General features: G+C 37.1%; 1 protein-coding gene across 3 annotated transcripts in view; it reads left to right on the forward strand.

The window, feature by feature from the left end:
- The window catches only part of rasa1a (RAS p21 protein activator (GTPase activating protein) 1a), a 71,167-nt gene that overhangs the window by 21,380 nt on the left and 22,741 nt on the right, over window positions 1-27,046 (forward strand). For all 3 annotated transcript variants that reach the window (XR_007428799.1, XM_022667527.2, XM_022667528.2), the window contains exons 2-10: window positions 12,841-12,993; window positions 16,430-16,565; window positions 16,801-16,871; window positions 18,982-19,099; window positions 20,951-20,982; window positions 22,841-22,893; window positions 23,975-24,125; window positions 25,142-25,220; window positions 25,334-25,457. Coding sequence is in view for 2 of the 3 variants with exons in the window: in XM_022667527.2 (XP_022523248.1) it covers window positions 12,841-12,993; window positions 16,430-16,565; window positions 16,801-16,871; window positions 18,982-19,099; window positions 20,951-20,982; window positions 22,841-22,893; window positions 23,975-24,125; window positions 25,142-25,220; window positions 25,334-25,457 (917 nt within the window). In the remaining variant the exon portion in view is untranslated. The remainder of the gene's footprint in view (window positions 1-12,840; window positions 12,994-16,429; window positions 16,566-16,800; window positions 16,872-18,981; window positions 19,100-20,950; window positions 20,983-22,840; window positions 22,894-23,974; window positions 24,126-25,141; window positions 25,221-25,333; window positions 25,458-27,046) is intronic.

Raw genomic sequence — 27,046 nt, forward strand, 5'->3', positions numbered from 1 at the left:
AAGTTATCAAACATGAAAATGAGGGTATTCAATCTGTAATTTTAGTTTGTTTTAGTTTTTTCTTTTATTTACTGTTTTTATTAGTTTCAGTTAAGGAGAACTTTAACTTTCAGTTTTCGTTATTTCCTTCCTTTTTGTAACAATAATACTTGGTTACTTAGCTATATGGTGATTATAATGCCATAGATTTATATAAAATATATATAGTATTAAAAAACAGATGACTACATCACAGACTATTTCCTGGAGCCCGACCCGCCCGAGGTAAAAATACACAACAAAGCGTCGTGTACCACATAAAATCGGTCCAAGATCCTCACCAAAAATAGAAAATCATGATAGAAACCCAACCCTAACGCCAATATATTTTATCGTCGCCTACTTTATATATTTGCATGAATAATTAATGAATTTACTGTAGAAACGATGAATTTTAGGGATGATTTTTTTCTATTGTCCCCACAATATTTATCATCATATTGCACAGCACTATGTAGACATGTAGAAGCGTTGCTTAAACGCCTCTTTTTATTTTATTACAGCATCAGTAAGACTGCTAATGTCAGGAAACACTAACCTGGTTTTAAAACCAAGTGATCGACAGTTTTTTTGAATTTTTAGTTAAAGCTGAAAACCATCACATCCTCACCCTGAATACGAGATACGCTCAGATTCCCTAGTGGAGGCTGGCAGCACGGTAAGGGCACATTTCTGATGTAAAGTGGTGCAGTTTCATTACTTGTTGATGAGGATGAGCAGTGGCTGCATGTCTGTGGAGAGGCGTTCCTCTTATTTTTTTATCTTTAAGGTGAACAGGAGCCATTGGGGAAAGAAGGGGAGATGACTTAAAAGTGCTCTGATGGAGGATGGAAAAAAGTGAAAGAGAGAGAGAGAGAAAGAAGGAGGAAGAGCTCAAGAGCAACCCCTCAATCAAGTTTCAACAAGCCCAGGCTGCCCTCGCTTCCTCTGAGATGAAGCCTTGTAAATTGAGAGGTTTCCCCCCCTCCCTTCGTTTTTTTTTTTTTTCTTTCCCAGGACGGCTGCCACGGACTAACCGCAGAAAGGTCATGTCCTGTTTTCAATAAACCAAGCCTGACGCTCGGAGAGAAAGAAAAAGAGGAAGATACTGTACTGATTTTCGGGTATCTTATCAGCGAGGGCTGTTTGAAGGTCCAGTTTGGCACACTAGCTGAGAAAAGCTTTCTTGGTGAATAATTCAAGGTGTCTTCCTCAAAGCGGTGCTGGTCTAAAAATGTAGCTATTGCTTAGAAATGATGAGCACTGCAACACAGTCAAGCTGTGCATTTAGAAAAATGCTTTTGGTACATTAAGCAAAATACTGTGAAGGGTCCCAAATCTAATAGTCTAATTTTGTTATTTGAGTGTTATTTAGATTTATACCCCTTCACATTATGTTCACTTTACTGAAATTTGGTATCTAACTGGTCTGTGGCAATTCAACTCTTGTCTGAACAGCCAGATTGTAATTCATGCAGGTTTTATGTCAAGAAAAAAGAAAAACAAAAGGAAGGGTTTTAGTGGTGGGATAATGAGTTAACAGACATCAAATACACCATATTGCCAAAAGTACTGTATCCTCATGCCTGCATTGCGTTTAATGATGTAAGGCCTGGATGGAGCTGATTAGTCATAAAAACCTATTCCACGAAGCTCTCTACACACTACTATTGTTCTTGTGCTAATCTGAGGGCCACATGAAGTTTTGAGGTTTGTAGCTATCTGCTGACCCCCCCTTTGGCCACTTTTTTATGATGAGGGAGTAAGTCACTTACTTTTTTCCGCTTTGTTATAATATCGGCCGGTGCATTTTGGCAAGTGTGAAAGCAGTAATCGCAATCCGAAACGAACCAAACCAAAACATCTGTACTGAGACCAGTGGATAGAGGGGGTCTGGCAGTTAAAGGTCCCAAGGTCCGAACTCCGGAGCTATTTGTTTGTGCCAAGAAGTTTGAGCTAAACGGCTGTTCAGTTACAGTTAAACCTGATTTATTACCCAGATGATTACTACAGCACACAGCACTATGAACAAACAGTGTCTTCTCCTGCTTCTAGGTTGTTTTCACACTGAATGTGGGGTTTGTTGTTTGTTGCGACACTTTTTGTTGCACTTGTGATTTTCTTTTTGTGAAAACAAACCAAATCACTCTGACTCAAACAAGTAACGAACCTGACAAACAAACTACAGGTGTGAAAACCTGAAAACCCCAAAAATAAAAATGTATGCTTTGCTTCTGTGTTTCTCAGCTTGTCAGCATGTGAATTTTATGTAATTTTATTCACGTCCGGATCGACCATGTATGTGTTGTTTTTTTGTTTTTTTTCCTCAGACCTTACAGGCTGAGTTACCTACTGTTTTTCGCTGAACTCGTAAGGTTGTGGTCGTAAGGTAATTTTAGTCCCATCTGGACATACATCTCTGAGTTTCGTCTCCTTGCATTAAATAAAATAGCTATTTGTCTACTGCCACGCACCGTAATTACAATTTGGGCACACGTTTCCGCGGAGATCCACGTAAACACAACAAGTGGAAATGGAGGAGCTACTGAACGCAGTGTTAAGTGTCTGAGAAATCCAAAAAAAACACTGGTCCTCCTGTTTTTTCAATTGAAGTCCGGATGCAAGAGTTTTATCACTGAGTAGAAGTGTGAAGTATTTTTCACAGACGTCCCCCTGAGAAACTAATCCCATCTGGTTAGGCCTTAAGAAGAAATGCTATATATTTCTTGCATAATACTGTTTTAGAGAAACTTGGTTGTAAAAGAGCTACAGATTTTTGTCATTCATCTTCTCATACATGACTGTGATGGCACCTTTTTTACAGAAGTGGTTCTTCTGTGGGATGTGTGTGACTGTTGTGGGGCAGCTGTGGCCTGATGTTTAGAGAAGTGGTTTTGGGACTGGAAGGTCAGTAGTTTAACCAGTGATTAAAGATGATCTCAGTCATGATGCCGTGTGTGTCTGTGTGTATATACAGCTTAGGAAAAAAATGCTTAAAAATTGATTTTCTTTGATTTTACCAATTTGAAAACCTCTGAATTATAATCAAGAGGAAGATGGATGATCACAAGCCATCAAACTAAGGTGAACTGCTTGAATTTTTGCACCAGGAGTGCAGGCATAAAGTTATCTAAAAGCAGTGTGTAAGACTGGTGGAGGAGAACATGTCAAGATGCATTACAACTGTGATTAAAAACAGGGTTATTCCACCAAATATTGATTTCTGAACTCTTAAAACTTTATGAATATGAACTTGTTTTCTTTGCATTATTTGAGGTCTGAAAGCTCTGCTTCTTTTTTGTTATTTCAGCCATTTCTAATTTTTGCAAATAAATGCTTTAAATTACAATATTTTTATTTTGGAATTTAGGATAAATGTTGTCTGTCGTTTATAGAATAAACAATAATGTTCATTTTATTCAAGTATATACCTAATAAATAGCAAAATCAGAGAAACTGATTGAGACACAAATTGAAGTGGTCTTAATTTTTTTCAAAGCTGTATGTCTAAAGGTGGGTGGCCGTGCGAGTGAACACTGTGAACACTCACCTAAAACACACTCGTGCGCGCACACACTCACACATGCACACCTTCTCTGCAACACTGCAGCCTGTCCAACCCAACATGTTTCCTGTTCCTTTGCTGTAGTGTGAGTCAGTCTGAAGCAGTAGGCAGGCTTCTCTCTCACGGTGCTGCTGTCAGATGTAGGCTCAGTTTCACATGTACGACAACACGAGTGACTAGTGACTAATCTCCCCCTAAGCCCAAGCTTTCTCACTCTGCTGCCCACCGAAGCTTCCTGTGGAAGTTCATCTAGTCCAGATACATAACTTGTGGTCGTGGTGTTTACATGCTTTGCTCATTAAAGCTTTTTTCCTGTTTATATTCATTAAATCACCTACACCACTCTTATTTAAATTTAATTATTTAAATAGCTGTTTTAGTGTCATTTTAATAGGATAGTCAAGATCACACTTTTTTTTTCATCTATCGATAGAGATGTTTGTATTTCTGTTAATATCCTGTCAAAAAGAACAGTTATGTGGCAAAGATAAGATTTTGCACTTTTACTATTTTTTTTACTGAAATATAAGGTGGTTATGTTTGTAACAATATAAAATAAAAATTGCTTTTAAGTTTAAATCGAGCACAATTTAGTAAAAGCTTATTTTTATATTTGATTTATACAAGTTTTATTATGCTTTTGTGGTTTTGGCAATCATTAGTTTGCATATTTGATGGCTCTTAATGGTGCTGTTCGTTGCTATTATTTGGCACATGTACAAATAAATAAATAAATAAAAATAAAAAAATTAGAAATAAATAAATAATTTTTTTAATGAAAAATATGTTTTTCATACTGCAGGAGTACCGTTATCGCACAAATACCATAAAATATATCATAATATTATTTTAGGGCCATATTGCACACACCTACAGTTTACAACCTGTAGCATAAGCTAATCTCGAGGTGCAGCTATCTTAAAGTAAAGTCAAGGTCAGAGGAGTGAAGATTTTTTTTTTATTTGGATAAAATCTGTTTTAAAAATGTCCAGGTATAAACAAGGTCTTAACCTGTTTGTCAGCCAAAAAAAAAAAAATACTGTTTAACTGGGTTTGTACAGATTGACCACATTGTGCTGTAATATGACCGGAACAGTCATCCAACCAACTCTTGTTTTTGAAGCCAGACTATTTAAGTTTATTATTAGTTTTTAAAGCAGTTTTTTCTATCAAGTACAAAATGATCTCTTCTTCATGCTGGCGTTTTTTAAAACCTGATGCTTATACTGTACATAAGTGTCAATATAGGTTCAGAGGTAGTGTCTACATAGAACTAATTTGGTTAAAATTCTTAATAGTGGTAATATACTGAATAAATTGTTCAGTACTGTTGATTCAGACATCTACTATCAGTAGAGAATCTGTTTAATTCCTCTGGCATTTCTTGGAAACACTTGGGAGTAATGCAACAGTTGTGCATAATGCAGCAAAGTGCAGCCATTCCAGATCCAGTGTTGAGCTTCTTCTGTAATGTAGGTCAAGCCTTATGGCTGCAACAGCAGATGGCATGTTTTTTCAATGACCTAAGTGTCTCAGTTTATTCAATGGCATAGAATTTTAGAGAAGTTAATCTAATAGTTTAACAGTTTGTTGATTTATAGCTTATTATTTATTATTTTGTTGAGTTTGGTTAATTCCTGTAAACAGTAAAGTGAAGTATTTTATGTATATATTTGCAGCTTTGTCTTCATTGTTGCTACACTTTGCTACATTTCGGAGATTTCAAGCTCTGACACGATCAGGCATTCCTCAGGGTGATGAAAGCTGTACCTGTGCATGTTCTCCCAGGTAGAAGAAGGGTCTGTTTGCCCCCTCATATTTTACACCATGTTCACCTCAGCAGTAACAGGGCTTGTTTTGTTGAGCTATGCTAAGCTGACAGGGCTGCACAGTATAGTGTTTAATTGTAATACTGTGTATTTCTGGTTAAAGGATGTTGGTCAGGTGTTCTAATTGTCTTTCTGATGGTCTGAAATCGCCTGGTTGGACGATCATTTTACCCAAATTTCCCGTCACAGTCCCACAATGTTGCAGTGCTATTTAAACTGGGTGATTACATTGTTTATGACATCACCTCAGCTTCCTCTCTTCTCAGCCCACTCTTTCGTTTGATTGTCTTGTTGGTGTATTAAGTCATTTTTTGTTATCTTCCAGAAAAATGGGAAGAAATGGATTCACACACAATGAGTCAAGGCCTCTGAGCACTGCTGAATTCCCCAGTGTCAGAGTGCCAAGTTGTTTTTTTTAATATATATAATATTCAATATAATTCAATAATGAAAATGTTGCCACAAAAAATTATAATATATACAATATTTTTTACATTTTAAGGCACACTTAAAATCCTTAAATTTTCCCCAAAATCATCAGTGTGCCAATTAATCCAGTGCGCTTATGTATGAATTTTACCAGTCAGTTTGTAAAGAGCAGTAAAGCCACTCTTCTAAGTTATACAGGAGTTTCAGTTTAGTTCTTCAGCAGTATTAACATTAGCTGCTAACTGTTTGAAGTGCTAGGTCTTCCAAAGGTGAGTATTATCGGGCGTAGCCTGATGCTTACTCTGGCTAGCACTGCTGGAGCAGCATTAGCATTAGCCGCTAACCACGCTGGTCTTTTTCAGCTAATTTTACGGTAGTTCAGGCACATGCTTTATCACAGAAATTTACCTAAAATTTAAGAATTTCCTAAGTTGAGTATAAACTGTATGAATGATCCATTTACCCATCTCCCATTGCGCTTCTGTCCAGCACTTTGTGTAATGCGGTACTGTTACAAATTAACGATTAGTCGACCATTAAATGTGTAGTCGACAAATTTAAATAATGAACATTGTCGATTATATCGACTAATCGTTGCAGCCCTATTTAAAATAGACTTGCACAGCTTTCTAATGTCAAATATTGCTCACAAAAGACTCTGTGAAATGTTTTAGATTTTTACTCATTGTTGTCCTTAATATAAACTTTTTGTCTGTTTTTAAAATGGTTTGTTTTGGCTCTTTGCATCATCACATCATTGCTTGGCATATCAAAAGAGAAAGTTTGAACCAGTTTTATTAAAAAGACCAAAGTTTAGGCAAACACATACTACTACAGTCTATGCACCTATTTAGATTTAGAGTAGTAGGCCGAATATTATGCCTGCATACACTTTCTTCACCCACGTTTTTTGTCCAGTGATTTTTTTTTTTTTTTACAGCACATTAGCTGATGTGCTAATAACTCTCACTTGCTGATGTCATTATTATATAATGTACTGCAAGGCAGCAGAACCTGAGTGCATTCTCAGGGACTCTTCTTCTGCTGCCTGTGCAGTTTTCTTTTATAGTAAGCTCCATGCTCTCTGAACTGTTAAAGCTGTTACAACTGCAAGTCCACACTTCAGTCAATCTATTCAGAAACCAACACTGCATTTGGCTTGAGAGGTTAAATGGATGATTAAATTGACTTTGTTTGTTGGTTGTACGTATTTCTAGCGTGAAATTAAGGTAAAATGAATCTTTCCATGTCTGTCTGTTTAAACAACTTTTTCTGAATGCTTTTCTGATTGTTCTTTTAATTCTTCTCATCGCTATTGGCTTTGATTTTTCAAATAATTTTCATTTGGTTCTAAATATTTTTTTTCTGATTCTTGGTTCTTATGATTCGACTGATTCTTCTTCTCCTTCTGATTTTGATTCTTCTTCTCCTTCTGATTTTGATTCTTCTTCTCCTTCTGATTTTGATTCTTCTTCTCCTTCTGATTTTGATTCTTCTTTTGGTTCTGATTATAGGTTTTCTTCCTTTTCTGAATCTTTTTCCTATTCTGATGCATATTTCGATTTTAATGCGTCTTTTGATTCTTCTTCTCCTTCTAATTCTTCTCTTTCTGATTCTGCATCTACTGATTTCTTCTTTTGGTTCTTCTGATTCTGACTCTTCTTCTGATTCTGATGCTTCAGATGGGCGATATTGGAAAAATTATACATCACAATATGGATTTTTATCAGGATAACAATATATATCATGATATACCACAGTATGTTTTCAGTTATTCTTCCAAAAATATGCCAAAATAATATCATTGGTTACTTTTTCCAACTTTATTTAAGTGATATTAAACCAAACTGACAAATGAGAATTACTACCTTTTAGTGTAGTAATGTAATATGTATGTATGTATGTATGTATGTATGTATGTATGCGTCATGTCGTAAAACCATATTAGGAAGCTATTTTTGCGAAGATTATTTTATTATCACTTATAATTTTTACATTTATATACATTTCATCGTAGACTACTTTATATATTTGCATGAATAATTGATGAAATTACTGTAGAAACGATAGGGACCCCCGCGATATTTATCGTCATATTGCACAGCAGTACTTTAGATACTGATGCTTCTTTTAATTCTTTTCGCCTTCTTCTGATTCTCCTTCCAATTCTGATTCTTTTTCTCCTGATTTTTTTTCCTCTTTCTTTGATTCTGATTCCTTTTCTCGTTCTGATTCTGATTTTTCTCCTCCCCTTTTTCTAAATGTTATTCTGCTCCACACACACACATTTTCATACTTCTGAATCTAATTTATTTGTCATTTAAATTTTTGTCCCTTGTTTTGTCCCTTGTTTTATCCACTTGTTTTTCCCCCCATTTTTTTTATTCATGGCCAAGGCCTGGTGTTTTATTTGCCCGACAGCCACAAAGGAACCTGTCCTAAAGGAGTGTGCATGTACTTAAGTTCCAATCCACATCCATACTGACTTAAACTGCTTGTGCTTTTTTGTGATTCATTCCTTTAATTAATTCTCATTAATTTAAACAAAAGCTAACAGCTTAGAGGTTTTTGCCTGACAGCCACCAAACTGCATGTTCTCATTTGGCTTAGGTCCACATGTTATAATCTGCAGCCACGTTGACCGGCACTCATCTATTTCTATGTCTTTTTCCCCCATTCCTCTTTCTTCCCATTCCCTCCCATTCATTTTTGCCCAAGACAAGGCTTTGGACTTGCCCCACAGCCACCAAAGTGCATAAACTCCCTTCAGGTTAAGTTTCTTAGTTTCTTAGTTTTGAGTTGCTTCGTTTCTTTAGTTCACACTCATGCATTTTCACACTCGCCCACGGCCTAGAGTTTTATTTACTACCAAAGGGTTCCTTGACCCTTAATTATCTGTTTTTTTTTTAATCACTTGTTTAACATATTTAGTTGTGTGCATGTTTCAATATGTGCGCTTATCTTTTTTTTTTTTTTTTTACTTTCTTCGTTGCACTGCAGTGAACCTGAAGTTGAGCAGGTTTGGAAGGCTGTGAGTTTGTGTGATCTCTGTGTCGAGCAGGTACTGAAAATAACACTCGGCCTTCCTTTCTCAATGCACTACTGTGTCATTTATTCACCCACCATCACCACATGCCCTCCACTTCCTCCTCTCACACCGCACACACTTACTTGCTTTCAAGACTGCACCCACAAAATCTTGATACTGTGCTCAAGAGGATGATGCCGGTTCCTTTTTAAACATGCTTGAAAACTTTTTGATTATAGTCATAAAGGTTAATTATAAACTATTTGTGCATAATAAAATGGGTTCAGTAGTGTGGCTTATGCACATCATTTTCTAATTCATCACCAGTTTGGTTCTACAAAATAGGAGTCTAATCTATGATCTAGTTTTTTTTTTTAACTCTTATTAGATATTAGCAGAGTGTACAATATCTTCTCTTATCAGTTTGCTACCTCTTACTAAACTAGCCATTTGCCAGCTGAAAGATGTGCAGGGCTAGGATCCTGGCCTTAGCGTTTGTTTGTTCGTTTGACCCAGTTGTATTTCTCTGTATAAATTTCACTCGCTTGTTACTTGAGTAGCTGAGCTTAACTGATGATTACAATAGCATTGCTAAGGTGAATTTAACAACTTTTGCACTGCAGAGGTAAATGCATGACTAGAGTAGCAATACTGAATTAAATTAAGTGCACTGTCAATGCTGTTGTACATTCATGATGAGAATAGAACTGCTGAGGAAAATTCAAGATCAGAATAGCTTTGGTGAGGTAAATACATGATAAGAATAGCTCTGCTGAGGTATATTCATGATCAGAATAGCACTGTTTAGGTAAATTCATGATTTAAAATAGCTCTGCTGAGCTAAATGTATGTTTAAAATTGCTCTGCTGTGGTGAATTCATGATTAGAATAGTTCTGCTGAGGTAAATTCATGACTAAAATAGGACTGTTGTGGTAAAATAGCTCTGCTAAGCTAAATAGATGTTTAGAATTACTCTGTGGAAATACATTATTTAATTCAGCACTGTTAAGGTAGGTTCATGATTAGGAGAATAGCTCTGCTGAGGTAAATGCATGATTTAGTTCAGCACTGTTAAGGTAGATTCATGATTTGAATCGCTCTGCTGTGGTAAATTCATGATTAAAATAGCTCTGCTGTGGTAAATTAATGATTAAAATAGCTCTGCTGTGGTAGATTCATGATTAGAATAGCTCCTCTGTGGTAAATTAATGATAAGAATAGCTCTGCTGTGGTAGATTCATGATTAGAATAGCTCTGCTGAGGTAAATTCATGACTAAAATAGAACTGCTGAGGTAAATTCCTGATTAAAATATTACTGTTAAGCAAAACTCATGATAAGAATAGCTCCTAAAAAAAAAATAATTATTAGGATAGTAGCTTTTTCTTCAAGCCTGAAAAAGTGCTGTGTTCTTCAGCAGTTCTTCTGCACATGGTCAATAATCATCATTCAGGACGGTTCATCTGTCTTGTCTTGTCTTGTCTTGTCTTGTCTTGTCTAATTTAATCTGTTAACAATTGGACTCTCTTGCTCTTCTGGACCAGACATGGCTCTTTAAACTGGCACTAGAAAGTGCTGGCGCAGCGTTTGTTCATCTGTTACTTTCTCGCTCTGTCAGTCTTCTTTTCACCTCTTTCTTTCTCCTCTTTCTCGCCTGCTCTTCCTCTTCCTGCCGCTCTCCCTCTGGGCCAACTGTTAGCGGGCGCTAAACTCGACTAGAGTGTTAATTCTGAGCTCTTTTTATATATCCGTCTTCTCAGATAAAAATGCAGCAATTTCACCCAGCGTTAGAATGTAGTTCAAAAAAAGCTACTGTTTAATTTATGGGGTGGAAAGTTGTTAATGGCCCCGGCGCTGACTTAAAAGCTTTTTAGCCTTCATGCTGTGCTGAGCCGTTATTTAGTTATGATATATTCAGACAGTTCCATTCCAAGACGTTGTATCTTGTACACTGAAACTGTTTCTCACAAGTTTCTAAGAGCACTTCTGAAACACTTAGTTTGTGTTAAAGGGTTGAAAAATTTATTGATATTGTATTGTATTGCATTGCATTGATATTTTGTTTTATTGATTTATAAATACACAGTATATGTTTCTAATAGTATGTATTAGTTTATATTTAAAGATTGGTGTTATACATGTTTAATTTAGTGTTATGTTTAAACCACACCCACTAGATAGCTGTATTGTACTCTCATTAGATCCCACTGTTCTGATTGGATAAAAAGTGAGCTTTTCTTTCTCAGATTTTATAAATATAATTCTATTTTTTTTATACTTTGACTATTTTTATAAGATGAATTGAATTATCATCATCATCATCATCATCATAATTGTGATGTGTATCATATTGCTAATTCTAGCCAATGCTCAGGCCTGTCTGCCATATTCCTTGCATGTTTTGTGTCCATCTTCTGACTTCTAGTCTTCAGTAACCTTTTCTCTGAATTGAGTAGTGTTGTGTTCTGTTGTTTTATGGTGTATTTGTAGTCAGGTATACTGATTAACAAGTGATTACACCTTTTAAATAGGTGTTTGTTCTGGATATGTCTTTATTACAATATTAAGCAGCTGAAAATGGCAAACAGAAATCACTTTCGATGTTTGTCTGAATCCCTGAAGACCAGTAATTAACCAAATATGGGAATAAGTGAAAAGACTGGGTGGTAAAAAAGGTGTATTTGCAGTGTTTCCTCTAACATTAGGAGTTTAGAATTTAGTCTAATTTTGGACGAAAAAAATAACACATTCAAAGACACATTCACTTCACTAACTGTAAAAATACTCCCAGCAATTGATTTATTTTTGATGTATTTCAAAAATACATTTGAAACTGTTTCACAAGTTTGTAAAAGCTCTTCAGAAGCACTTAGTTTGTGAGGAAGTACTTTTAATACTCCTTCCTTTTTAATAATAATAAAAAAAAATCATTTATTTATTTACCTTTATTTAACCAGGGTAGTCACATCTTTTACAAGTGAGCCCTGGCCAAGACGGCAGCACAAAAACACAACAAATCAACTAATCTACACCCTTATAGCATAGAGAAGTAATACGTATACATACAAACAAAATACTTTAACAAGAACAAGCATATGTATAAAAATGTGACGGATGACGGATGATTTATATTCCTTCAGTGAAATAAACTGATCTAATCTAAAATGTTTCTAAAGATTATTCCAAGTTGAAGGTGCGTCATAACTGAAAGACTTCTTTCCAAATTCAGACCGAGCAGCGAGAATATCCAGTGTTATATAACGACTAGAGCGTAAATTATACAAAGAACAGTTTCTTGTCAAAAATTCAGTCAAGTATGAGGGAAGCTGACCAATAATTCCTTTTTTACACAAAAACAGCCCAATGTATTTGGCATCTTACTGATAATGGAGCCCAATCTGTCATTTCATACAGTTTACAGTGATGCATTAAGAATTTGGCGCTTGTTATAAATCTCAATGCAGAATGATAAACAGAATCCAGCGATTGCAGTGTCGTCTTTGGGGCAAGTCTGTACATTATATCGCCATAATGTAAAACTGATAAAAAAGGTTGCTTTTTTAATAATAACTAATTTAACAGAACTTTAAGGCATATTTTTTTCCTGAATTGTGTGTTGTTGAGTATTGTGCTGTCCTCATGCTGTATTTGAAGCCAGGTATACTGATTTATTGAATGATTGTGACAGTTCCATTCTGTACTATTGCATCTTGTACATTTGAAACTAGCCTCACCTCGCCTTGCTTGTTGGAAAATGTGTCAAGCTTGGACAGTCCACAATAAGAAGTTCATTATTCCCCTCCCCATGGACCAGCTGGCACAATGCTTCAGGCTAATTTAGTCCAACAAGCAAAAACATAGGCCTAATTATGTTTATCAGAATAAATGAGGGCTTAAAATAAGTTAAGGTATGAATATTCAAGAGAAATAAAAGAACCTTTAACACTAACTCTCATTGTTGTTCCTCACAGATGGTACCATGGGAAGCTAGACAGGACCATTGCCGAGGAGAGGCTGCGCCAGGCCAGGAATCCGGGCAGCTACCTGATCAGGGAGAGCGACCGGCGGCCTGGGTCCTTTGTGCTGTCCTTCCTCAGCATGACCAATGTGGTCAACCATTTCAGGTGAGAACCAAGAAGCTGAAGAAGCTGTTTATCCGTCTTCTTGTCTGACTATTCTTGGTCAGCGGCAGGGTGTTTCAGACAGCACTATATAATTCAATGTGCTGTACATTTGTACCACACTATAATATACAGTAATAATAGTAGTAGGGCTGGGGTGAGTCATTAAAGTAATTAATGCATTGATTAAATCGATTAATGCACCAATTACAACCATCATGGTCTCACCACGGTGCTGCTGCTGCAGCTCAGCCAATCAGCTCTCACTCTTGTCCCGCCTCTAAACCCATACATCACCCAGTGCCCTTCCTGAACCACCACTTTCATTTCTATTCTATGTTTGAGCTAGCATTTGACGTAGCCAGTAACTATTTGAATTTTGTTTTTTATTTGCATAATCCTTATTAACTAAACTGATGCAAAAATACCTTTGCCAGTGCTTTCATCATCAAAGTATTTTAAACTGCGCAAAAACCCCATGTAATGAACATCAGTCAGTAACAGACACTGTAAATCTATATTTTACAGTGCTAGACCAATTTATTATAGCTAACTTTTATTAATCAGCATTATTTTTTAACACATTATTTGTTGTTATTAATGGATCAAAATGAATCCCTTAATTAACGTGACAGACCTAATTAAAATGGTAATACTCCATTGTATTGGTTTATACTATGTTTTTTTTTTACTAAGAGAAGATGATGCTTCTTTATTTAGCAATCTAAACTAATTCAGTCAAGCACACACACAGAAAAACCTTTTAATAGTCAAGAAATTGGTAAATCAATCAACTAATAATAATGATAAATGGTACATTTTAACCCCTAATTAGTAGCCACGAGGGGTGCGCTATATGAGCCTTAAATATTATTACAGTATTTTAGGTTATTTTGCGACATCTTTGTGGAAATTGTAAAAAACACACAAAATACTTTAACAATTATTTTATTGCAGCAGCATATTCTTAAAATTAATAAAGTACATTTTGTATAACATTTTCAAACATTTAGTAGAAACAAAAAAATATATATATTTTGTGAACAAAAGTCATTTACCATAAAAAAAATAATATAACAAAATAAATGTAGCATAAAATTAATGTGAAGTGCATAATAATGACTGAAAAAGACCACTTGTGTCAAAATGACTCGATGAATGGACCAATGGAAATTCTCAGAAATTACCTGACTCAGAAATGACATTGACTTCAATTAAAAGTTAAGAAGGTTTTTCAAATTATAACGAACAGAAAAAACAACCTCAAGACAGAATAGCACAATTATCATCACAATATAGTTTTTTCTTATTGTTAAAAACTATTTTATTGTGTACAATATGGTGTAGCACACCTCTAATAGCCTTATAAGCAATGTGCATTTCCCCTTTTCTGCATTTCTGACCCACAGACTTTGGGGTGTGGGTTTTGAAACTTCCTTAAGGGTCATTTATAAATTCATAAAGAAGACATGATACATTCTTAATCAGAGAGTACAAGTGCATAGCTTAGCTAAAACCTGGCATAAAGCTTCACTTCACGACTAAAGAAGAAGCATTCTTACACAGCCATGTTTTGACTGATTTGATCACGTTTGGAATAAGAGGAAAATGGTGTAAACTGTCATATAAAATTAAAAATTTAAACTCCTCCAACACTGCTGTCCAGATGATGAGAGCGGCTGTAGATAAAACCGCTATCTCTAAGAATCAAGGTGGAAACCGAGCTCTTCTAATTTAGCCGGTCAGAGCTTATTAAAGTTGTATTTTAGAAGCACTTAGAGGCAGATATTTTAGCTTGAGAAGACGACAGCGGCAGCGTGGGTGGGTGGACCTGAAAACCAGAAGCCATCAGCTCTCAGCATGAGCAGACGCACACCTCCACAGTCTGAATGTGAAGTGCTGTTCTCACACACGCTGACATTTTAAAATGGTGAAGAGCTGCTGCTCGTTTCCGCTCTTAAAGATTTAACTTAGAGTTAACTTCACAAAGCATTGCTTTTATCAATAAAGAACATTGTTAAAAAGTCATTTTTAAAACATTGTATTGATTGTTGGTTTAACTGAGCAATATAGTTCAGCAAGACCTACATTTAAATGTATTTATTTGTTTAATTATGTTCTTGTGAGGTATTCGTGGTGGTTGCTTTGGAATACTGTGTGGTTGCAGTGGTGATGCAGTTATAGAGAATTATTTCTAAATACACTACAAATATAATTTTGTATTAAATAGGGGTGTGCCATATCGTATCGCACATGATAATATCGCCAAAAATTTTGAATATTGTGAACGATATTATACCCTGAAATATTGTGCCATTCCACCCACCCCTGATTATCACATCAGGGTACTACTTTTTTGCCATTTTTAGCAAAAGTAACATTCACACTGTTCTCATTTCCGTTTATATATATATACTAGAGGCAGTTAAAATCTGTCCAGTATCATTTATTTTACTTTAATCCTGGATATATGGAGATATTTGGGGTCCAATATTATTAGTATCATGACATTCTGGATCATAGACTTCTGTTACAAATCTGATTGAAAAAAAAAAATCATATTGCATGCAATAATAAAATTCTAAATAATTTTTCTAATTCAGTGTTTTGTCATATCGCCAAAAGTATTGTTATTGTGAAAATACCATGAAATATTGTGATATTATTTTAGAGCCATATCGCTCACCCCTAGTATTAAATCTATTTTGTCCTCCCAAGTGAATCTACACTATAATACTGTGGTATTATTGATGGAGAATTTTGAAGATGTTAACATCCCTGTAATGGATGTGTTTACTGATCCTAGAGGATGTTAGGGTGTTCAATAAATACACACAATTTTGCATATTTATACATAAACACTAGAGACGCACGAATACCAATACTAGTATCTGTGCCAGGTTGTGAAAAACACCTTAAGTATAAACTTTAAGTAAGTTTTTCCCTTACCTAAGGAAATCACTAAAGTGTGTTGCATAAAATCCCTCAGATAGTTCACTTAACTAAGGGGAAATAATATAGGATAACTGTACACTGAACACTAGGGCTGTGAATCTTTGGGAATCCCACAATTCGATTCAGACTCGATTCTTGGGGTCGCGATTCGATTTTTTTCCGATTCTTTGAAATCGGTTGAATTTCTTTTTCTTTATTCTCCATACTTTAGCGGCGCAACAACAAGCACCGTAACACGACACTACACACCCACTACACACGCAGTAAGAGCATTGTCACACAGAGATTTTTTACTGTACCGCGGAGCTCTTTAACTGTACCGTGGAGCTCAGCAACTGTCTCTGTAGCTGATAAATAAATAAATAAATAAATAAAAATAATCCATACTGTTTGGCCACCTGATTCTTTGAATTTATTTGAATGCTATAATCACATAAGCAAACTTATATTTTACCTTACAATATATATATATATTTTTTTCCAGAATCATTGCCATGTGTGGGGATTACTACATCGGTGGGAGGCGTTTCTCTTCCCTGTCGGACCTCATTGGTTATTACAGCTATGTGTCTTGCCTACTGAAAGGTGAAAAGCTGCTATCACCAGTGGCTCCTCCAGAGGTAATACTGCTGCGTCATACTGCAAAACACTGTAAATGTTGCTATGTTCATTTACAGTATTATAAAATCTGATGTTCACATAAAACAATGTTAATAACTTTAATTCTATTTATTATTGATCTATCTTTTGTCCTCACTCAAGTTAAAAGTCTTGATAGCAGTGTTGGTAAGTATAGTATTTCAATAACCGTATGCTAACCTGACTGCTGGTGCTTGGTCTTCCCATTTTCCATAGCCTGTGGAGGACAGGAGAAGAGTAAGGGCCATCCTGCCATACACCAAAGTGCCAGAGACAGATGAAATCAGGTATACACATTTTCATGAACCGAGGGGGCCATGTTTTTTCACTTTGTGTTGGATCTTCCGATGCAACAGTGGACCATTGAAATACTAGCAAGAGAGCATTTTAAAAAAGCTTTATGTTGCTTTATTTCAGTAATTCAGTTTAAAATGTGAAACTCTTTAATATATAGATGTATTACACAGAGAGTGATGCTTACACCCAAGACAACCAATCACTGATCATCAGTAAATTTTATATTTAATTTGCAAATCAAGAGACCAGAGTCTGGAGGAAGAGTGAAGAGAAACACAGTTCAAGCTGCTTGAGGTCAAGTTTAGAATTTCCACAATCAGTGATTGTATGGAGAGACATGTCATCCGCTGGTGTTGATCCAATGTGTTTTATAAGTCCGAAGTCAGTGCAGTGTTTTCCCACAAAATCTTACAGCTTGTCTCTGCTGACAGCTTTTATGGAGATTCAGATTTCATTTTCTAGAAGGAATTGGCACATTGCCCACCCTGCCAAAAGTACCAACTGGTCTTATATAATATTAAAATTTTCTAAAACACAGATTTTTGGGTTTTCTTCTTTTGGCTGTACACCATAAATCATCAACAATAAAATAAATAAACGCTTAAAATAGATCACTCTGTGTGTAATACATTATAGTAATATGTACATTATACATTATAGTTTCACATTTTGAAATAAAGTAGCTTTTTCTAATTTTTTAAAATGCTTTAGTAGATTACATATACAGTGATAATAAATGTATAGAATAAGTAATATAATATGCTTAATAAGTAATGTTGAGTATACTGATTTAAAAGGAGACTCTGAGAACTGCCAGGTAGACTTTTATACACACAGGGAGGAAATGTGCCGTCAGCTGTAAGTAAGGGTGTGAGTCCCAGAGTGTTCAGCACAGTGACACTGTTTAGAGTGTTTGGGGGGAAAATAAAGCGGAAGAAAGTAGCAGGTGGATTGATGGGTAGCTTGCTGGGTTAGTGATTGTGCTAAAGCCATAAATCAGCACCGATAAATAGCGCAAGCAGCCAGAAACACACTCAGAACTAAGAAATTGAGGACGTCATAAGGTAAATAGGAGCTCAAATGATATGCATACTGTAAAACTAGCAGGTATGCAACTATAAAAAAAAAAAATAATAAATTATGCCATCCTGAGATTTCACTCATTAAAAAAAACCTCAGAATTGTAGTTGTAGGAATTGTAGTTGTTTTAACGCTCTACTTACTAAAACAATGTCTGGTTTAAATCAGGTTCGGGCTAATAATAACTGTTTATGGGCCGGGATGGGGCAGAACCTGTACGGGCTCAGGTAGTGTCAATCTGAATTTTTGGGCCCGATCTAAACTCTACATCAAGTCCATTTCACACAAGATTTCTCCTCTAAGGTGCTATCGAGTGCCTGTGTCAGCAGAAATTTTGCTGTCTGAAGCAGCCTAGAGTGAGAAGAGGAAATGTGTATTTATGTCCGCTACTGTTAATGAAAACACATCACTTCACTCTGAAGTGACTGAGCTGCTGAAAAGCAGTGAAGTGTTTGAAGATATTCCTATAAATTCTGACTAATGTCTAATAAAAGCCTGAACGGATTTTCTGATATTTGTGGTCAGCCCTGGCTCTTGCTCTGTGTGCGCTGAGTAGCCATCATATTAGACTAACTGTGCTGAGTCATTCTTTGAGAGACTGCAGAACAGGGGTGTGCCTTAATATATCGTACGCAATAATAATAGCTAACACGATAAAACAAAACAACTCCATAGTGTGATATTGTGATATTCTTAACAAGAGGTATATTTTTATTTGTTTTTGTATTTTATTTACCGTATTTGTTGCACTGTAATGCATACTTAAAATCCTTTAATTTTCCCAAAAATCAACAGTGCACCTTATAATCCGGTGTCCTTTATGTATAAAAATAGGCCAGAAAATAGACATTTATTGATGGTGCATCTTACAGTGTGACAAATACAATAATGCATACAAAATTATAGCCTTGGTAAGTTAATATTTGTACTGTATTTAAGTTTCTGTATTATTTTTGTTTCTACTGAATGAATGAAGAGTAGTAGATGTACTAATTGTACACGTGTGTGTCTGTCTTTCAGTTTCCTTAAAGGAGACATGTTTATCGTTCACAATGAACTTGAAGATGGCTGGATGTGGGTGACCAATGTGAGGACAGAGGAGCAGGGCCTTATAGTGGACGATCTGGTGGAGGAGGTGGTGAGTGTCTGTCTGTTTTTCTCTTACAGCTGTGTGGTATAGTGCGGTTTAGTGCAAACCTTATTGATTGTTACCCCATTTTATATAGCAGTCTTGACATATTAAGAAAATCAAAATACCAACAAACAAAAAAAAAATCATGTTTTTATCCATCGAGCAGTACTCTACAGCAGCGTCTTGGCACATTTTTGGACATCTGTACAATTACTCAAATATGCCGTAAATTTGCTGTAAAGACTAAGGCACTCACACTATGATCTGGAGCTTGCTGGTTCGAATTCCATTCATGTAGCTTGCCATCAGCTGCCGGAGCCCTGTGAGAGCACAATTGGCTTTTCTTTCTCGGGGTGGGTAGATGGTGCTCTTTCCCTGCATTACTCCAAAGAGTGTTGTTGATCAGCACAAGGCGTCTTTAAGATGATGTATCAGAACCGAGTCGCTGCGCTTTCCTCTGAGTGCGCTGGGATGCTGCATCAGCAGCAGTTGGAAATGAGACTGTGACTGACTTCACATGTATCGGAGGAGGCGTATGCTAGTCTTCACCCTCCTGGTGTTGGGGGCATCACTAGTGATAGGGGGAGTCCTAATAAGCAGGATGGGGAATTGGCCTTGTAAATTGGGAAGAAAATGGGATAAAAATAATAAAAAATACTCAAAACCACTTAAAGTAGCAATAGAAATGAGCTGAGCTTTAAAAAAAATCAATTTCTAAACCCTTTGTCTGTAGTAAATAAGTGCTGCAACAGATCTCTACTGCAGTATTAACACAACTTGTACACAGCACATTGGTCATACACACACTTTCATCATAGCTAAAAAAAGATAAAGATAAAACACAGAGAACTCTGTAACTATTAAACGTCTTTAGAGAAATTACAGATAAAGCCAGAGAGTGGTGAGAACTGTTTTCTACACATTAAAAAGACTCTTGGAAACTGGAGAAAACTGATACAGGTGAACTCAGGTCTGGCTGACCCACATGGCAACAGCTTTAGCCTTTAGCGCTCAGCTTAACACTAAGTTTCAGCATTGAAGAGAAGAGTTATAGGTCTGAAAGGTGGAGTGATAAACAGTAATAAAGTCATTACTAAGATGAGAAAATACTGGACAACAACAACTTTCCCCATTTTTTCCCCCAAATTACACGGCCAATTACCCAACCCAATCATTAGGACTTCCCATGTCCCTAGTGATGCCCCAACACCAGGAGGGTGAAGACTAGCACATGCGTCCTCTGATACATGTGAAGTCAGCCAACGCCTCTTTTCAAACTGTTGCTGATGCAGCATTGCATCACAGTAGCATCACAGCGCACTCGGAGGAAAACGCAGCGACTCGGTTCCGATACATCAGCTCACAGACGCCTTGTGCTGATTGACATTACTCTTTGGAGTGATGTGGGGAAAAAGCGCCATCTACCCTTCCAGAGAGAGCAATACCAATTGTACTCTCTCAGGGCTCCGGCAGCTGATGGTAAGCTACATGAACAGGATTCGAAGTGGCAGTAGATCACAAGTAGCAATCATCGGGACCAAGCACATTTTTGTGTTTTATGTATATATATTATAGCCAATAAAGCTATTCTAATGTGGACAGTTATTGGACTGGGCTTATGTATAGTAGTTGTCCTGTCCATAAAAAAGATATTTGCACACAAATTTGGGTCACGAGTTTCATTATTTGGACAAGAACAAGTGGTGTTGTGCCATCTCTAGTACCGTCCAATGAGTTTTCCCGTATTATCCACCTACTGACTGTGACTGTAAGTGCTCTTTACAAAGACTAGGTCATAGACTGAAGCAGCGTTGAAGAAGTGGTGCTCACTGTGATTAATGACTGCTCTGTTTGCAGGGACGAGAAGAGGATCCCCACGAGGGCAAAATGTAAGCCGCCGCAATGCTTTACACTGTCTCATATTGTCTCTTATTGTGGGAAGGCTGCAGAATTAATGTGATCAATGTTTTATGTTTATTAAAATTCCTCTGCCATGAACAGCATTGTCTTCTGCAAACCACATCTCTAACAGTTTATTTAAGAGGAAATGATTAACACCCTCAGCCTACTTAAAGAGAAGGAGCCACTCTGCTTTAATTGAGAGGTATTACAGCTCTCTCAGGGACAATGACTCCTCTCTTAGCTCAGCCTTTTACTGGAAGCCTGTATTACGTTCTTCAGGGGAAGGACGTTTTAATGCACGACCTTCAAACAGCATAACGTTTTCAGCACAGATCGAAACAGCAGTAATTGTAGTTTATTTGCTTGTTGAAAAATTGATTAGAGAACTACTTATTTTTATTTTTTGCTTTAAGTTTTAGGGGATGGTTAATAATTCTGGATAACCTGTAGGGAGATTTAGGGAATTAAAGCAGTTTAATTCGTTATACCCAAAGACTGTAAAAAATATGGACGCCGTGTCGCCGTTCCCATTTATTCAAAGAAAATGAAGCCAAAATCTGGCGATCCTGAAACCCGAGTCTGCGCAGTAGAGACCAGAGGAGGAAGAAAGACTGTGGAGAGACAATCTACTCATTTAAATAACCCCGCCCCTGACTGCTGTCTCCACAGATCTCACACAGTCTGTGGTCCAACCCATACAGTCATACATTGGTCCCACCCCGGCTAGGTGTAGCCCAGCCCTTTTACAATAACCACAGCTTTTTGAATAGAGCTGAATAATGTTTTTAAAAAAAAAATGAATTCTTTGGGGATATAAAAAATTGACAATATAAGCAGAGGCTGCACTAGCTGTTGCATTAAAATAATGGAGGTAGTATTACAGTATAATGGAAAAAAAAACATGATTGAAAGTTGTCTGTTTTGCCATTGAAACCTGTGGGGATGGGTGGGGTTACACAGCTTTCTGCAACCAAACAGCAGGGGGCGCCCGACCTGTGGTGGCTTCACTTTTGAGAGACGATGCTCTGTCCAGCTATGAACAGTCTATGGTTATACCACTCCAAATTAGAAAAAACTTTGGGAAAGTAGACGGTAGTTTCATTCAAACAGTATGTACCCAGCATATTGTACCTTTTCTTTGATCAACTTCTATTTATACAGAATACATCCATTCTTGCATCCTAAAGAAATTTTGGAAAGCAAAGCATTTACCACTTTATAATTTAGCCATTCCTTCTTTCTCTACTAAGTAGAGCTGTTCAATTGTATTGTGATCACTTTCGCCTCCCAGTGCTAGGGTTTCTCAGTTAAAGTCTCTATCTGGACAATAAATTATTGTGTTTCAGTTTCATTGTCCAACCCCTGTATATTAAGAAACAAAATGTTGAAAAAAAGTTGGTCAGACAAAAATTAAAAGTTGCAACACTTCACGATATGTTCATATAGTGTGGTTTTTTCAGCTGCCCTATAATCCTCAAAACGTTCCTCCTTATTCCTGATGGAGCTGCTGGTGTCTAATTAATTTTTGTTTGTCCAGTTCATATCTGATGAAAGTGGCATTGTCAGAAGCAGTATTTGTCAGAAGCTCTGCTACACGGGAATGTGCGTGTGTGTATTTTTGTGTTTTGAGATATGTAGCCACGAGTCATAAATCGTGGCAGAGAACATCACTGGTTAGGACAGGTTGACGAGTGCCTGTGATTTGATGTGTCGTGAACTGAGTAAAGAAATTTGATTCAGATCTGACTCACATGCTGTTATGCTGCCCTTCAACCTTGATTTTTTTTTTTTTTTTTTTATATTGTCTTTTCTTTATATTTATATTTATATTGTCGTTTTTGGCAGCTGGTACCATGGAAAAATCAGCAAGCAAGAGGCGTACAATCTGCTGATGACAGGTAAGTGCATAGAATATATGCAGAATACAATACATGCATAACCGTATCAGTTTAACAGTCATTTTCAATTTCTTCTTGTGGTTTTTAACAAAATCATACATACGTTAATGTCAGGTGTGAGTTTAAAAAAAAAAAAAAAACAGAACACCTGGAACAATGTGTTTTGGACAGATAAAAGCAAAAAGAAGAGAACTTCATGCCAGCTGTTAAGCTTGGTTGTGGATGTGTCATGGATTAGGGCTACTGTTCTTCTACAACAGGGCTTTGCAAGACTGCCCATTATAGAATCCATTATAAATTAGGAAAAAAATGAGTCTGAAGCTGATGTGGACCACGCAACATGACAATGACCTAAACATTTCAGTAAATCCACAAAGGAATGGCTCATTGAGATGCTGTGGGGTGATTTGAAACAGGCTTTGCATACAAGAAACCCATTTTTTCACATTACTCAGCTGAAAGAATTCTGCATGGAGAAATAGGACAAATTTTGACCAAGTGATGTCAAAGACTAGTAGACTTTGTTTAGTTTAGCCATATTATTACCTTATCCATCAATTGCAAATGCAATATCCAGATATTTAAATAAAAAAGCAAAAGTTTCACAAGATGTCCTATTTTTTACTTATATTTTTGTATTATTTTGTATTAAACTGCTTAATGCAAACATTGCACAAAAACAGTCAACAGACACATCAATCCAGAAGTAATTTAATCAGCAGCATGAATAAGCCCATCTAACCACAGCCTAGTAAGATGTTTCTAATGCTCTGAATGAAAGAGTAATAAAGCTATAAGTATAACAAATTTTACAGCCATCTACTGTGCGCAAGTTCAGAAACTGCATCATAACCATAAAAAGATTATACGCTGTAAAGCACACAGTGAACATCCGTTGTTGTTGAACTTCAGAATGACATCCCAACTCGAGCACATACTGCAACCTCATTACATTACAGCACGACACCGGCATTTATCACAGCTTTATTACAGTACTCTTCTCCTCCACATAACTCTTTTATGGCCGTGTGTTTGAGTGCTGCATGCGAATCACTGCGTCTCTTTACTTCTGTCCTTCCAGTGGGCCAGGTGTGCAGCTTCCTCGTGCGGCCGTCAGACAACACGCCGGGGGACTACTCGCTCTTCTTCCGCACAAATGAGAACATCCAAAGGTTCAAAATCTGCCCCACCCCAACCAACCAGTACATGATGGGAGGGAGGTACTACAACAGGTATGTCCCGAGGCTGTGGCTTTGAAGTGCCAAGGTTAGGCCTGAGGGCTTCTCAAGCGACTCAGGCACACGGTCACCTCCCTGTAGATCAGTTTGCCATTAAGGGGAGTAGTTTGTTCATTCACAAAAGTGTCTTTAAAAAAAAGATGAAAAAAAGTGTTTATTTCTTTTATTGTTGATGATTATGGCTTGAAAATGGCTTGAAAACCCAAAAATCAGTGTCTCAGAAAATGTGAGTATTAAATAAGACCAATTCGTACTTTTGGCAGTGTGGGCAGTGTGCCAAGTCCTGCTGGAAAATGAAATCTACATCTCTATAAACGTTGTCAGCAGAGGAAAGCATGAAGTGCTGTAAGATTTTTCACGAAAACACTGCACTGACTTTAGACTTGATAAAACATGTGGATCAACACCAGCAGATGACATGCAAATTTTTCCGAAAGTCATTGATATCAAGGCCAAAGCCAGTGCAGTGTTTTCCCAGAAGATCTTACAGCACTTCATGCTTCCCTCTGCTGACAACTTTTATGGATCATTGTGGATTTTATTTTCCAGCAGGACTTGGCAGACTGCCAACACTGCTACAAGTATCAGCTGGTCTTATATAATATTCTAATTTTCTGAGACACTGACTTTTGGGTTTCTTTGCCTGTAAACCATAATAATCAACAATAAAAGAAATAAACGCTTAAAATAGATCAGGCCTGTATAACATCTATATAATATGAGTTTCACATTTTGAACTAAATTAATGAAATTTTTTAGATCTACACTAGTATTGCAGATCATACCATGTCCTGATAAAATGTTTTAATGGTTCAATTCATTTGAATCCCTGTAGATAATAAATTAAGTCTGTCAAAGCCATCAGTAACACAACACATTCAGCATTTTCTGATCCGTTCATGTGAAGAATGGCTACATTGGGAGAAGGGCACTTTTTGTAATCAGTAATGGAAAGCTCAGTCAGTCTGTGGTGGTCTGTAATGGTGTTTCCACAATGCTTTTCTTGGCAGTGTTGATGATATCATCGAGCATTACAGGAAAGAGCAGATCGTAGAAGGCTATAACCTGAAAGATCCCGTTTCAGTCCAGGTACGTCAAATCTCATGTTTTTGTTTATTCATTTATTTATACCTTGTAGATTAAGGCTGCTGTTTTGACCCTGTAATTAATATATTGTTTTCATTAATCTTGTTTGTTTATAGCAACAAGAACAAGTACTCTCTGACACGGTGGATGGCCGAGAGATTTACAACACTATCCGGCGGAAAACGAAAGATGCTTTCTACAAAAACATTGTCAAGAAAGGATACCTCCTCTTCAACAAAGGTACAGCAGCACTTTATACACGGGTTGGATTGGTTTGAAACACTAAAATCTATTTGTATTCGTTTTATGTTCATGCTCAGTTGGACTAAACTGATATAAAAAGAAAAGAAAATAGGAGATGAGCCACTTTGTATCAAACATGAGCCGTTTGCTAATGTTACTTGATGGAATGCACTCATTTGTGGCCTCGTGGCTGCCTTTGATCATCCCACTACACAGGGGAGGAATAGCTAAAGAGGCAGTAGTTGGCCCATTCTGTATAATGATGCTTTCTATATAATGGCACTCTCATACACTTAGTGTATGGAAACTTGAGAGAATGACGGAGAAAGGGCATACATACATCACTGTTGTGGAAAAGCATCATCTAAGCACATTTACAGTCCTTTTATACCTTTTAAACATTTCATGGCCATTGACCCAATAGAAATATTTCCATATTATTATGGTTGCACATTGCAAAGATTGGAGTTATCAGATTGATACTAAGGAAGCTTCCTACATGCACCTGCTCGTAAAGGGTTATGTCACCCCCCCCCCCCCCCCGACTGCTGTGCTCCTCCAGTAAACGTTACCTAGCTTTACTAAACTTTCACACTAAGCAATCCAGACTGTTCACAAACGTAGTTTCCCAATGGTGGACCAACTACCTACCGCTATCAGAGCAAGAGCATCCCTCTTTACCTTCAAGAACCTCCTAAAGTCTTGCCATCAGCTGCCGGAGCCCTGACAGAATACAATTGGCCTTGCTCTCTCTGGGTGGGTAGATAGCGCTCTCCCCCCACATCTTTCCAAAGGGTGATATCAATCAGCACGAGGCGTCTGTGAGCTGATGTATTTAAACCCAGTCACTGTGCTTTCCTCCGAGTGCGCTGTGATGCAACTCGCCAATGCTGCTTCAGCAGCAGTTTGAAAAGAGACTTCACATGTATCGGAGAAGGCATGTGCTAGTCTTCACCCTCCTGATTTTGGGGCATTATTAATGATGGGAGAGTCCTAATGAGTAGGTTGGGAAATTGGCCTTGTAAATTGGGGAGAAAATGCGATAAAATTAGAAAGGAAAAATAAATAAACAAGAACCTCCTAAAGGCCCGATCTCTTCAAAGAGCATGTACTCTCCTAACACCTCTAACAAACTTCAAGCTACCTCTAACCTCATTTCCTGCTCACCCTTCTAGCACCTTTCTTGATAAATGTTTGACCACAGCAACCACTTAAACAACAACTGAGAAACCCTCTGAAACTGAAGCAACATCCTGGCGCAAACCATTGCAATTGTCTACCGTAGCCACCACTTTGCAATGTCCTAGCGACCCCTAAAAATCATGATGCCAATTACCACAATAATAAGGTACTATGATAATCAACTTGCCACTTTGTAGCACCCATCTAGCATCCACCTAGCAACAGCATAGCAACCATACCGTAGCATCCAAGTAAGGTACCCTAGCAACTACCTGGGAAGTCTTAGCAACACAGTAGCAACCACCTGAGACATCAAAGCAGCCACTAAGCAACACACATGCAACCAGATGGGATACCATAGCAAGTGCCCATGAAGTGTCTAAATGGGTAACCATGTGGAAACC

Source organism: Astyanax mexicanus, chromosome 22 (genome assembly GCF_023375975.1).
Source record: "Astyanax mexicanus isolate ESR-SI-001 chromosome 22, AstMex3_surface, whole genome shotgun sequence".
NCBI classification, from domain to species: domain Eukaryota; kingdom Metazoa; phylum Chordata; class Actinopteri; order Characiformes; family Acestrorhamphidae; genus Astyanax; species Astyanax mexicanus.